The sequence below is a fragment of the Neolamprologus multifasciatus genome, chromosome 9 (assembly GCF_963576455.1).
Source record: "Neolamprologus multifasciatus chromosome 9, fNeoMul1.2, whole genome shotgun sequence".
Taxonomy (NCBI): Eukaryota; Metazoa; Chordata; class Actinopteri; order Cichliformes; family Cichlidae; genus Neolamprologus; species Neolamprologus multifasciatus.
This window is the reverse complement of record NC_140447.1, coordinates 28,362,528-28,377,546: the sequence shown is the minus strand read 5'-3', so window position 1 is coordinate 28,377,546 and position 15,019 is coordinate 28,362,528. Positions and strand designations below refer to the sequence as shown.

The window sequence follows — 15,019 nt, the reverse complement described above, 5'->3', positions numbered from 1 at the left end:
AGAGAGATGGCTTAATGGCTCTCTTGAGTGATGAGAGTTTTGGTTGAAAAAACACTAAAAATACAAGCTAGACTTGAAAATCAACTTGGAAGAACTTTAGAGAAATAAGAACACACTGTAACGGTTCTTAGTGTTGTTTCTGTATCATAATACCTTTTCTGAACTTCTTAAATCCTGCCTAAAACAAATAAACAGATGAATCAGTGAGTTTAAACAGAAACTGCTGTATTTGTTTATAGAACATGTTCATTTCATTGGGTTTATCCCAAAATACACAAGGCAGATTAATCCATTTGTATCACTAAGTCTCCAATTTCCTGTCCTTTTATGGTGATATCTGTGACCAGGAGAACATGTTTCCCAACTTTCTGCTGGAACAGAAAATACTGCTGAGAACTAAGAGAAACCCTTTGGTTTTTATCCCCAAATAAAAGCACATAATCGGGATTAAACTTTTAATAAAATCCTCCAGGAAAGTATAGAGGCAGATGAATATATGTCTCTCTGAGAGTATCAGTTCTTCAGACTTAGTTTGTAATTTTTATACAGTTTGCACAACTTCATTAAACATTCCAGTTTAGAGCCAAATGTTTTTGGCTGAAAAAGTCAAAAGATATACAGACAATTGCCATTATATGCATAATGTAGGTACGTAAACTTGGTGCAAATTGGACATGTTTTCTTGTTTGCATCTGCAAACATGTGTCATTTTATCTGTAAACAAAAAAACTCAAAAGAGTTTTGAATGGACTAAAGTCAAAAGTTCCAGAAGTAATTGGCAGCATTTGAGAAATGATGGTTATATATGAAAGTTTTAAAGATCACATTATAGTTTGCATCTAAATATTATGTAACATTTGACCTGTTATGTTCCCCTAAAAGGGTCTAGGCGATAAGGGGGGGGGAGTAACAAAATGTGTCCGGGTCAGAAAAAGGAGACAGAGGCAAAATGGTTGAATTAAAGAGTTTTATTAAAGTTTCTATTAATGTTCAACTAAAAGAGACGGACAAGCCGCTATCACCATTTAAAGAAACAAACAAAACTCAAGTGTTGGTCAATAAAGTAAAACATAAGTGAAAAAGAGTGCAGCCCACTAGCGGCAAACTGCAAAAACACAGCTCACTAGCTGTAACCATTCAAATGGCACTCTGGCCCAGAGCTCACCTGTCCCTGGGCTTAAATCCCTTTAATTACAGATGTGAGTCAGCTGTGTAAAAGAGAAAAGGTGGCACCTCTCGCAGAAGGGATTGAAGGACACGCCCACACAGGCATCTTCAGGAGGAGGCCCTGCTAGGGCCGTAACAGACCTCTGACCTCATTTTTATGTTTCACATTGACTCCAAAATGCATCTTTAAAGAAAGTATAGAGTTGTCATACTCAGGTTATGCTTGGTTACATTTGCTTTTGCTTTCAGCTGACAGCCACCACATTATAGTTCTTTCTTTCAGTGTCGGTTTTTATTGGTCGTTTTGAACTCATTCATAAAACTGACATTACAACTGAGGGCTCTTTCTCTGAAGACTGCTGTTCGGTCTCTTGGCCGTAACCACAGCCGAGTCTGTGGTTACGGCCCAGTCACCAGTGACGATCCTCCACTTGAAGCTGAAGGAACTGAAACTGAGTAGATGCAAGTGGTCACTGTAAGGCATGTGCTGATATTATGAACTGTACAAGTAGACACAGAATGTGGACTCATAAAAGCTGCTGCACAGGTTTGTGATGTTAAAACAGACAGACTTAAATAATACAACAATACAACACAAATTATCTTAATGAATGCTCAATTAATTATTTCAGCATAGTAAACTATTCTTGGTGCCACATGTGAGAAACAGCAGGGGAATCACCCAAACTCATGGGCATGATCAGAGACACGCTAAGAATAGCCCTCAGAGACTGACTAACCAGCTATTTGTAGCACCCACGGTTGCCATAATAAACAAAAAAGGAAACAGTCATGGTTCCATGAGACACTGTTTAACCTTAAAAGAGGAATTACTCTTGCACATGGAATGCACGTGTATATCAGAAACATTCAAACTATACTTGTGTCAGTTATAGCTTTAATTTTCACGCTTTTTCCACATCTCATGGTCTTTATCAGCAGGCTTTTGTATATATTTGCACTTCTGAACACTAATAGCAAAATGTATTTATATAACAATTAAAAGAACCAGCAGTACAAAGTGCTTCCCAGAAACGGAGAACAAAAGAACAAACTAGAACAGTTTACATACGGGTAAAGATAGGACACACAAGACACAGGTGTAAGGTCAAAATAAGACAAAGAACAAAACCACACTTTGACTCCACTGTGATTAATAGCTTAAAACTACATTTTAAAACTGTACATTAAAAGAATAAGATGGACTTTGGTTGAGAATGTCAAAAATAAAAAATAGATTTTCAAAAAAGCCTTATGACATAAACAAGTCTTTAGCAGTGACTAAAAAAGAAGACACCGATGAGGTCATTTCACAACCGAGGAGCACTAACAGCAAACGCTCAGTCGCCTTTGGTCTTTTAGAATGAGCTGGGAACATTTAACAGGTTTCTGCCTGAGAAACTGCAGGAACAGCAGTTCGAGTATGTATTGTGTAGCCAGGCAAAGTCATTGAACAGCTGTTAAAACTTCACCTTTTATTGAACTTTATATTGCTCAATAAAACCCACACAAGTTGAACGAATTCAAAAAGTGTAGTAAATAACATGCTCTGAGTGCTCAGACTGAGCAGAAAAGCACTATACGATACACCGCTTTTACCTTTTACCCCGTGTATGTACAAACTAAAAGGTTTCTATAAGATAAGACTTTGACTGAAAAAGGTTCAGGTATTGTGGCTTTGAAATCTTTTATGTGCAACTACTGCACAGAGTAAACTTCATTAACTATGTCAAAATCAAGACTTACACATAAAAAAACAACAAAAAACAGACACGTCTGGGTCTACCCTGGCTCTAGCTGTGTTCTGAGGCCCTACTGACGCCTAGATGTCATGGATTCTGAGCAGGGTTGAGTATGCAGCCAGTCTATTCATACGTGAAAAGTGTGTCAGAGCATGTCAGTAAACTATATGCTAAGTTTGGCCTTCTTAGTGAAACTTAAATTCACACTTTTTGTCAATTTAAAATGGGAATACTAGAACTTTGAAACTTACAGACGGGCTACAGCAATGGTTTTCATCACTGATTCGTTGATTCTTTTTTATTACATGATTAATTATCCAATTATTAATCATTTAAGATTTCAAAGATTTTTTGTTTTGTCTAACCAGCTGTCAAATGAATGAAGGTTTTTAGCTCACTATTAGGCTTAACAAAAAAGAGCAGAAAGTGATTACATTTAAAAAGCTGAACACTTATTTGATAATGTGTTGGAAAATTTCTGAAATAATTAAAAATTTTAATTTCATCAGTTATCAAAGCTGACCAACTGTTTGTGCTGTGACTGGATGGTAAGGTAGCATGCTGTTGAAAATGCATCTTCCGCATAACTCAACAAGACAAAACGGAAAGTCCCTGGTGGTCAGCAGCCTTGCAGACAAAGAAAAAAAAGAGAGAGGAAACAGAAGGTAATTTCTGGGATAGTTCATTGATAGATATCAGCTTGTTTCAATCAGACAGGCTGACATTTTTTAAAGACTAGTTTGACTTTTCCGTGAGTATGTATTTATATCCTCTCTTTCCGTGTTCCCCCGTCTTTGGTCAACCTTCTGGTTCTGGTGAGCATAGCATGTCATTTTAAAAAATAATATAGAAATAGTCACTTTAGGCTAAATTCCTTTTGTGTGTGTGTGTAGAAAAATATAATCTATTCATCTTTTAAACTAGCCTACCCAGTTATAATAGGGCATAGACATTGGACAGGTCACCAGTCCATTTAGAGTTTGACCCCAGTGTAAAACTGAAGAAGTCATCAGTTGAATGTAACTAAGTGTAATAGTATTTCTCAATAGGAAGTCACTGCACTAAGAGCGGTAGTGAAACTGTGCCTTACACTTACAATGGAAGGATTGTTTTTCAGATTTTTGTCTTTTAATGGCACATTTTTGCCACATGTGACATACATTATACCAGCGTACCAACTGTACCAAAGAGAGTACAGGAGATGAAAGTAGCCCACTGGATTTTAAGTCTAGTTGTGAAGTCTTAAAGTGGGCACTTTCACTGCCATCGTCATGTTTAGAAAAAATGAATGTAATCTAATAACTTTCTTACTGCCTTCTTAGATATAAAGAAGAAATGAAAACGTCATGTGAATATCAGAAGTATCAGTCACTATTCCTAACTCAAAACCAAGAATAGGTTATGCTTTTTTCAACAACATGGTCTTTAAAAAATAAAATATCTATTTATCTAGAAGGTTAATTTTCGTTTATTATGTTTAAAAAGTGAAATAAATCATCTCATTATGTTAGATCTACCGCTCTTCCTTTTTTTAATTGAACCGCCTTATCCGAGTTCTCGCGAGATGTGAGAAACAGCGCCCCCTTGTTTATGTGTAGGAAACGCGATGGGATGTGTGAGGACTACTCAGTGGCTAACGATAGCAAGGTACACAAACAGGGAAATTAATCATTTTTCTCTCCTTTGATATTCGGGAGGTCTAAAGAAAGCTCCAAAAGGATTGATAAACTCCCCTTTTCCCACCACATTCCCACCAAGGAGGAAAACGAGAACGAAAGACTCCCGCTAATCCCGCGAAGAGGGGAGCGGCCTTGCTTTTTTAGCCGGCTTCCCGGCGCAGCTCTGACGGCTAGCACTGTCACCAGAGCCCGGTGCTTCCGCTGGCTTGTTCGGCTCCACACGGATAGAACCGCGGCGGCTTCGATATTATTTTTGTTTCGGACGCCACCATCTGCTCGTCCGCACGCTAGCCCCCCTGTCGAGGCGCGGCTGTTGGCGTTTCTCTCCGAGGAGGAGCTTTTGAAGCCGAGGCGGCCTGTTTTGTTTTCGAGCCGCCGTGAATCTCTGCGAACAATAACACAACCATAACGAGCCTGCTGGGGCTGCACCGAGTGGGGAAATAGGAGCCGCTGACGCCCCGGTGTGGGGTAATTGATGCTCTGTGTGACACCAGCTCAACTCGGGACATGCATGCATGTGGACTATGGGGATATCATGGGAGTACGATTGCAAACCGGGCCACTTTGTCACAGAGTAGCCTGCTTGAATCTCGGAGCTGCTAGCTAGTTAGCTAGCCAGCTGTGTCTGTGAGAAGCGTTAAAAAGGCCACTGGCGACGGAAGGAGTGCCTCACGATGCTTTGTCTTAATTTAAATTACGCATGGGAAGGAAACGAACCGAAACGGTGCGCATGAAGCTGCATTTTAATGCAAACAAATCTCCGATCGGAGGCTGCGGTGATTTCAAAGCTAAGACAGCGCATTGAAGATGGATTGGATGTGCCCGGGGGATGACTAAACCTGGATCTTCACTCTTCATGTGGGATTTATCTAGCAACCGGGAACTGAAGCCGTGACATCCACCTATATGCCCCCTTCAAAGCCCCCACCGGACTCCCTTGATAAAAACAGTAATTTTATCTCACGGGAAGCGGGAGCTGCGGGTAGTTTGTTTGTGCTCTTGTGTGACTTTGGTGTGTTTTTATTAACGTATTAATACATCTGGAGCGCCGGGCCCAGACAGCTGAGATGAACCCGGTGAATGCGACCTCTCTCTTCGTGTCTGCGAGCCGGTCGGTGCTGCAGTGCGACCCCCGAGACCCCCGGGCTCTTGCGGAGCTCTGCAAGCTCCTGCCGTTTTTCCGCCAGTCCCTCTCCTGCTTGGTCTGCGGTAAGTGTGAGGTTATATTATAGTTTAATTTAACAGCAAGCCAGTGTATATGTGTGTGTTTATTACTGAGAGAATGTTTTATAGGTAACGTTGTCAGCTGTCTTAAAAGTGGGATTGAGCCTTTAAATGGTGCTGCGTTCAAGCACTGACGGAAATGTCTGAGTACATTACAAAAGAAGTCAGCAGCATGGTGGAAACTGAGCTCTCGCGCATATGAAGTGTTGTACTTGAATATGTCTTGAAGTGCTTGTACTTTATTTAAATTTAGAGCTGGGCAATGAACCACATTTAATTGCATTTACGATTTTGGCTCCTGTGGATCATGAAAACCAGGTAATCAACCTATAGTCAGTATTATGTCTGACGTATTTGGCAGCTACTGTTTGGATTTTTTTTTGCTGGGTCGTAGTTTTAGGAAATCTGCTTAACTTAAAAGACAAACATGTTTTTATTTCTAAGTAAGTTTAGTAAATCCAGTATCCCCCTCCCCAGAGTGAGTGCTTAAAAAATTATGTTAAAATTAAATGCTTCTTTCCATATGAACACAGTAAGAACATTTATAGATATATTTTAGTTCACATTTAGCTATTTATTTGCTGTTGCTTACATTTAAAGGAAATCCTTTGAATTAAAGACACCTCCCCCCCCTTTTTCTTTTTAACTTTAAATGAGTGTGACCTCAATATTGACTAAATAATTTGTTTTTGTTTATGCATTTAGTTATTGTTATAACTAACAGGTTCTATTTTAAATTTGTAATTTTTTTAAAAATCAAGATGCATTGTTAAACTGCCGTATTCTCCAAAAGGTTGTTTATATGGTAAATTCCGAGGTGTCATGAACGCATCTTAAGTCACAGCTACACCCATCCTGACACACCCCCTTCTGCGTGCTGTTTGGCAGCATCTGGGCGTTTCTCTGGTTCATCCTGTTGAATAACAGCCCCTTCACATGCTGGATGCTGAGCACCTAATCTGCTTTCTCACCCTCCTCCTCCTCAGATACAGAAATGTTCAACTCTATCTAGGAAAGGAAAGCAAAGGGAGTCGTTTAAGGAGACGGCTCGCTTACAGTGTTTACTTCACTGAACTAAAACGAACTTTAATAAAAGTATAGGGAGCATTTCTTCAGCTGGATATTAAAGCCAACCTTTTAATGTATATTTAATACAGGGTTTTCACCGCCCATACAATATGCATTGCATTTCTCTTCGGCCAGTGTGAGTGTATATACCATTTCCAATATAGAGAGGAAGCTGTGGCTGCTGTTTTTGCAGGTTCTCAGTAAATGGATGGTTTGATGAATTATTTATGCGTTTATTTACGTAAAGGTGATATTTATGGTGCTGTGATTGCAAGAAGACTGACAAACCTCCATGTCCTCTGTGATGGATGGCTATAATAGTCTTTATGACATTTAAATATAGAGTTATGCTTGATTTGTCAAACAGGCAGAGCCGTCTGTGTAGGCCTGCTTGTTTCTTGTGAATGGAACTTCATCCCTTCCCCCTCTTTTTGCAGCTGCACTCTCTAGCAGGAAGCTCCCCTGAAAGAGAGGCTGTCTTTCACTCTGGAAAACCTCCAAGCACAGCTCAGGTTTACAAATACATGTCAGTTTAGGAAGCTGTGGCAAAAAGGAACCAATCGTCTGTAAATAAAGCCATAATTTATCTCATGTTAATGATGATTGCTGGCTTGTTAAGATTTTTATTGCCAGGCGTGTTGCTATGTTCATGATTTTACATGCATATAAAACATTTTTGCTATCCCCAAAGGAAAATATACACTTTTAACCTTTATCAAAGGACCGTAAACATTAACTAGGGTAATGCAGACTCATTACCTTAAATATATGCAGACCACATGCTGTGTCATTTATTTAAAAAACACACACAAAAAAACTGCAACCTCACTTTGAACTTGTTATGATAAATACTGATTATTGTATTTATTGTTATTTGCAGAAGTGTGCAAATAGGCATAAATTTGCTTGAATTCTATTAGCAAATTTAGTGTATTCATTTTTTTAGTGTTTGCACAGCGGTATAAAAGGAAGAGAACCCATCAGTCATCTTCTTCTAGTGCCCCACCAGTGTCCAAAGCTGAGAGGTGGAGTGACCCCACCCCCCAATGGACATCATTACTCGCCCATTCACACCCCAAAGGCCTATTTTACACCAGAAATAAAAATTCATGCTGTCTTTTCTGGATCCTGCAATGGCCACTCAATCGTCTATGTGGGCTGTTCTGCCTGTTCCTGTGATATCTGCAATTTCATTCATGTTTTTACCTTTTCTCCCTGTCCTCTCATGCTCAGGCAACCTGCTGCAGGACCCCATCGCTCCCACCAACTCGTCATGTCAGCATTACGTCTGTCGAGGCTGTAAGGGTCAGAGAATGCAGCTGAAGCCGTCCTGCAGCTGGTGCAAGGACTATTCCCGCTTCGAGGAAAACCGGCAGCTCTCTTTGCTCGTCCACTGTTACAGGAAGCTCTGTCTCTACATCACACAGTCGCCACTTGCACCACACATAGCCAGCGCTGCCAGTGACTCACCTGACCTGCAGGCTATCCTCAATGAGGGCCTGACATTGGCGGAGAGTGAGCCAGAAGCCGAGGATGTCTCAGACTCTGTTCGTTTGTCACAGACGGTGTCGACCTCTGAGGTGGGTCAGCCCGATGGCGGTCCAGCAACAAAGGAGCTCAAGGTGGAAGAACCGAGCCCCGTGGGCTTTAACGGACTGCATGACTGTAACGGCCTGGTCAGCTCAGACAGACTGCACCCCATCACCACGAAGCAGGAGAGCTTCTCAGAGGAGATCCCAGTGTGCATGAGTGTTACAGGCACTTCAGAGACGGGACTTTGTGACATCGGCGCTTTCGGGGACGACCTGAAACACGGCGGGGGGCCACTACTGTTGAGTGTAGAGGAGGTGCTCAGAACTTTAGAGACGGAGTCTGACCCTGACCCTTCACCTGAGCCCAACTCTCAGCCAGGCTGCCACCCCTCTGTACCTCAGTCTAGCCGAAACGGGCCTCACTGCCCATCAGGCCAAGACTCCCGCCTCATCGCCTCCCTCCCTTCAGAGAACAGCTCCCGTCGCCTCCAACCACACCCGCAGCCCTCACTGCAGCCCCCTCCTCAGCCCTCTGCAGTCACCCCCCGTATACCGCTTCGCTGCCACCGCAAACGCTCCCGCTCAGAAAGCGACAGCGAGAAGGTGCAGCCCCTCCCTATTTCCAGCCTCCTACGAGGGCCCCCCATTGGTGCCAACAGTTCCCCCCACCACCCCAACCCTGGTGCCACCACCAAACAGGAACCTAAGTTCCCTGCAGCAACGCCTCACCCCCACCTAGCCCCGGTACCTAATGGCAGCACCCCAAAGGTGGGTAAGACTGTACTTGTCCCCAACAAGGCTCTGAAAAAGACTGTGGAGCACCACGGTGCTGCCAAGAAGTCGTACACCAAGGCCAGGCAAGGGGCCCCCAAACCCCGCACGCAGCCCCGTGACAGAGTACCCCCTCACCCTCACGCTCACCCCCTCACACATCCACCCAGCCCCTCGAAGCCACTGTACAAGAAGCCTGTGGAGAAGAAGGGCTGCAAGTGCGGCCGGGCTACCCAGAACCCCTCAGTGTTGACCTGTAGGGGGCAACGCTGCCCCTGTTACTCAAACCGCAAGGTGAGACTGTGCCACACACCATCCATACGCTAGTAAAATCTCTTCTGTTTGTTATCACATCAAATTGAAACTAATTGCATTGTATTGAAGTAAGAAACTGGCATCTCTGTATGAAAATAATCGTATTAAATTGTAAATTCAAATCAAAGCAATGGACGGCTTTTGGTTTTCTGTAAGTTGTGTGTTGAGTGGTAATAGCTGCTCTCAACTGTATAAAAGGTGGACATAGCCACTGAAAATGCACTTTGTTTCTTAATGGACAAGAGGGAGTGACTCCAGCCCTCAGTTCCCCTTTTCTGTGACTTCAGTAAACACTTTCTTGATGACTTTATGGGCTCGGTCACTAGTTTATGGTCATATTGAATAAAACATTAAGTCCGTATTGTAAATTCTGATCATTGTTACAATCAGAAAGTAGGCTTATCTCAGGTATGCTGTCGGTCAATAGGCATGTACTCGAATGTCACCAGCTGATCATTGTGCCATAAATGCTTAACTTGAGGCTTCATTACTGGACTTCACCCATCCATGGATGACATCACAGTGGCTACATCCATCTTTTATATACAGATTACACAACAGGCAATCATTTTGAAGTGTGTAGAAGTGATGAGATGTCTTGAAAACTGTTAGAAGGCAAATTAAACTTAATATTTACTTTTTAATAATACCTTTATTTATATTTGAAACCTTTAAAGGTGGTTTCCAAAGTTCGTTAAGAAACAAAAACATAATGTCGAAGTGAACCAGAAGACTAATAAAACGCGCAGCTGTAACCCAAACATCATCTATTATGTTGTTGTTCTTTGTTAAATGTTATTGATCCCATTCGGTGTTCTCAGGCTTGCCTGGACTGCATCTGCCGCGGCTGCCAGAACTCGTACATGGCCAATGGCGAGAAGAAGCTGGAGGCCTTCGCCGTGCCAGAGAAAGCTCTGGAGCAGACCCGGCTCACGCTGGGCATCAACCTCACCAGTATCGCCGCAGCGGCCCTGCGCAGCCCGGCCACCAGCTCCCCGGGCAACACCCTCCTCAACGTCACCACAGCCACGGGGGCGCCTGTCACGGCCGCCTTCCTATCTGGGGCAGGGCACGACAACCGGGGCTATGACGATTCGCTGGAGATGCGGTTTGACTGTTGAGGTCCGGCCCCCCCCTCCCCTTCCGCGGTCAGTAGTCACACACATTCCCCCACCCCTACCACCACCGCCGCCCCTCCCTCACCCTGCTGGGTGGCGTCACCCATGATTCGTACAGCGGCGGAGCCAGAACAAAGGCAGCTACAGTGACAGGCGGCAGCGAGGGTCACCAGCTGAAGCTGAGGAGGCGCCCTCCATCCAAACGCCCGAAACTGCACCATGCTTGTGGTCTTGCATACAGAGAAGAGAAGAAGAAAGAGGAGATGTAGCGTTACTGTATGTGCAGAGATTTAATTTCAGTGGGTATAGAGGGGTTTATTTTGTTGTTGTTTTCTTCTCTACTATGGGTAATATGTAGAGCATGTTGTGTAGCTAAGTCGGGCGTGCTGACCACGGTCACACGGCTCTCAGCGTGTGTGTATGTGTCTGTGTGTCCATGTCTGTGTGTGTGCGTTGAGCATGTGAGTGTGTATGGGAGGGTTTTATTTGAAGATGAACCTTACTAGCAGGAATGGAGACATCGTCACCGCCACCTTCATCAGAGACTGGTGTAATTTATATATAAGAGAGAACCTTTTGTACATGGACTTATCGGTTTCCATTTAAGAAGACGTTTTATGATATATTTTATAAGTTACTTTAAAACCAATGGAAGCCGATGCAAAGCGGGGAGATGTCTGCATTCAACCAGAATGTTTTCGCACTGGTAAAAGTAGATTTTGTAAACCACCAGAAATAAAAGCTCTTATACGTAAGGAATAAAAATGATTAAAACCACCAGCCGAGTTTTGATTACGTCTTTTGAATGTTTAAAGATCCTGAAGCTTGGGGAAGGTTGGATGATTTGGTGAGTTTTGAGGCAGGAAGATGGTAAAACTTCAGCACTTATCCCACTTTTTTTTTATGTTTTGTTGTTGTTGTTGTTCTTACTTGTGTATAAAAACTCTGGTTGATTGCAGGCCCTGTGCACTGCTTTTCCACAAGTTTTTTTTTGGTTTCTGGAAGCTACACACTTGCTGCTAAATACTACAAAGGACTCAAAAGGAGGAGAGCACACCTGTTTTCCTTGTCTTGTTTTGTTTTCTTTTAAATAAAAATGCGTTAACAACATTTGCAGTATTTATTGGACGTCTCCTAACGTAGAGGTTACGTGTTGGGCACCAGTTTGTTTCCGGTTAAGTTCCTGTCGTCGTCTTCTTAGCGTTAGTTTCTGGTGTCTCCAAAAAGGTTTTTGTTCTCCCTCTGGGCATTTAAATACCTGTAATATAACTGTAACATATTTCCACAAAAAAGAAAGAAAATCAGAAACTTACAAAGTGTTGTGTGGTTATTTGTTTCTACCCTTTATCACTGAGATTAAGCATGTTGAAAGTATTTATTGATCTGTCGGCACTGCTAAAGTTAGGCAGTAGAGGGCAGTGTTGGACCTAATGCCGCAGTAATTATTTGGCACCAGCAACATGCCTTGGCTATATAGCAGTTTTGAGCCACTTTGACTGGACTACAGATGTAACTGTAAATGCCTTTGTAGTAATAAACATTTATGATGTAAAGGTTAAAACAGCAAACACATTTTATAAATTTAGACCCACAGGAATGATTTTGATTCAATGAAACTTGGCTTTAATTGTGACTGTGGGAACAATCCAGTTCTCTAAAACGTGACTTCACTTTTGTAATTTTATATCAGTAATGTTTAGGTTACCAGTGGTTTATTCTGCTACGTGATTTGTAGAGAAGTATCAATTCTAAGTAAGATAAGATCAACTTGTCCAAAGGTTTGGATATTCTTTTGTTACAACAGTCAAAAATCAGCTTGAACACAACAAATGTATAACAAATAGCTTAATGAGTAGAATGCTATGTACCTAAAAGAATATGAGAGAACAACTACGTTTATTTTGTCTAATATTGTCAAAACAAATCTGAAATCAATGTAAATATCTTAACGTTAAACATAAATAACAAATAGTGCAATAAAGTGACTTTGTGTTGTCACATTACAGGGTTAAAATAAACTGTTAAATAAACAACCTTATAAATTTTCTTGTAAAACGTCCTGATAAAAATGTCGTGAAAAATAAAATCACAGATTTTATTGATGTCAAGGTTCTTCTACAATTCTACACATCTCATAAAGAATTGACTGGATATCAGGAAATCTTAAATGGAAAACTTTAATGTAATTAAAAAATTAAAAACAATTTAACTGCCATCCACAAAGTCTAGTTTAGAAGCAAGTGTTGTTCTTCTTATTGCATGAGTTTAAAGCATTTTCAAAATGAACCGTATTATCATTCCTCAAATTTACTAAACAAATGCCTTTATAGAATCACGAGTAAATATAATTTAAAAGAGAATTTAAAAAGGTTGTCAACATATCCCCAAAATGTGATTTTAAAGAACCTTTATTGCCTGGAAGTTAAACAATCACACAGATCAGACACTACATATGTGTGTGTCTAGAAAATATTAATTGCAATTTCTGTTCTTTATCCAGATGTTTACATCCTTTCTCAGTAATCTTTCATATCTCAATATTCACATTTTTGTGGATCATGTTTACAACTGTATAGATTACAGTCAGTCGAGTGAGAACAAGTCCCCAATATAATATGTTCTGCTATTTACCAAAGCTTTTTAAATACATCTATTACAAACCTAAAAACTCTACAAAATGGAAACTTTTCATTGACATGAATAAAAATATAGGTAATCAATAGATTTTGTCCCAGTTCCTTCTATATTATTACAATTATAAGTAATTTCTGGGTTAATTTCTAATTATTTATTTTCTAAGGCAAATAAGTTAACATCTTAAAATAGTTATAAATATTGTCTGAAGAATCCATCTCATTTGCTAAAATCTTACCAAGCATTTTTTAGCTTAATTATTAAACATGATGTCTGATATACTTGGTTTGTTTCATCTTCTTCTGCATTACTTAAAAAATCTGTCTCCATGTTTTTAATTCTATTTGTAACAGAATAGTTATTTATCATACCTTTATTTAATTATTTTTCAGACGTTTTTGTGCCATGCTTCTTCTGAATAATATGTCTTGTAAAAAAGAAAAATTATAATAATGATAATCAGTAACAATTTCTTTCTTTCTAATAATAAAACATTTACAAAAATAAGACAAAACAGACACGGACGTCATCACAGCAATCGAAAAGCAAAATTACATCAATTTCAAATTAAAATCTGTATTAATAATGTAATTGGTGAAACTACTGACAAACATCAAAATCTTATATTTTCATATTAAATGAATGTATTTTAAAAGATGCAAATGTTCCTTTAATTCTGAGATTCTTTAATGATTTGGTCTCTATTCATTTATTGATATTGAACAGCTGAATATAGATGAAGTGCTTTACATCCAAGCTGCATCCAAGCTCTCACCAAACCCCCCAACCCCAGACAGCAGCCTCAAACTCGAAGTAGAGCTCAACACCGCCTTTGCTCAGTTTAAGCCCCCCCCCCCCCCCCTTACCCAGCACACCCGATGAGGTCAGGAGCAGACTGAGAACGGTAAACCCCACGAGCCAGCTCTGATGGCATCAGAGCCTGTCTACCGCCTCCCTCGACCCCCACCAGATGATGTCATCACATCGCCCTGCAGATCCATCTGGAGAACAGAAAGAGCTACGTGAGGATGGTCTTCGTGGACTACGGCTTAATGTTCAACACCACTATTGCAGACATCCTCACCATCAAACTCCACCATCAGTCTGACCCCCCACCCTTCTCTTGTTTTGTATATATTTCTTCTGTTTGATATTTATTCCTGCTATCTTACTATTGATAATTTACTCCTGCACAGTTGGTGTTAAGCACCCATAATTTTGTTGTACATGTACAATCACAATAAAGGGCTATTCTATTCTATTCTATTCTATTCTATTCTATTCAGAAACCCTGATTCATTGTTCTATTCTCTTATGTTTGCCTGCTTTTACACCCGAGGCATGATTTGATGACTGTGTCTGATATCGGGCTCTTTGATGTTGCTTTTCGTGTTTCTTATTTGAAGAAAAAACCTGGCACTTGTCATCTATTTAAATTTAAAATGTATTTATAACCCCAGGTATTTCACATGAGGTACAATTTGTGCCCACGTTTAAAAAAGTTTCGCAAATATAAATCATATAAATCACATAGATCTGTGATTTTAAGGATTTTAACCCCCGTAGATCACAAATAACACACGTTCACACCTTTTTCTTATTTATTCAGCTGCTTATTTGTTTTTTCCCCCTAAAAATTAATTCCTTAATTACACATAGTGTATTATTACATATATTTTTCTTTTTTTGTATAATTGTTAAATGCTAACGGTATTTTCTTTTTTTTTTGTCTTATTTTTCTTTTTCTTTTCACGATGTCTGCTTTAATG

At 40.6% G+C, this 15,019-nt stretch overlaps 2 protein-coding genes across 3 annotated transcripts in view; both read left to right on the top strand.

Annotated features, from left to right (window-relative positions):
• Positions 1–15,019, top strand: part of LOC146511717 (uncharacterized) — a 237,844-nt gene that overhangs the window by 159,021 nt on the left and 63,804 nt on the right. The window lies entirely within an intron of this gene.
• Positions 4,478–11,390, top strand: msl2b (MSL complex subunit 2b). The gene is made up of 3 exons (XM_085173294.1): positions 4,478–5,797; positions 8,114–9,477; positions 10,320–11,390. Exons 1-3 carry the CDS (start codon positions 5,656–5,658, stop codon positions 10,617–10,619), a joined length of 1,806 nt encoding a protein of 601 aa, XP_085029420.1. The 5' UTR covers positions 4,478–5,655; the 3' UTR covers positions 10,620–11,390.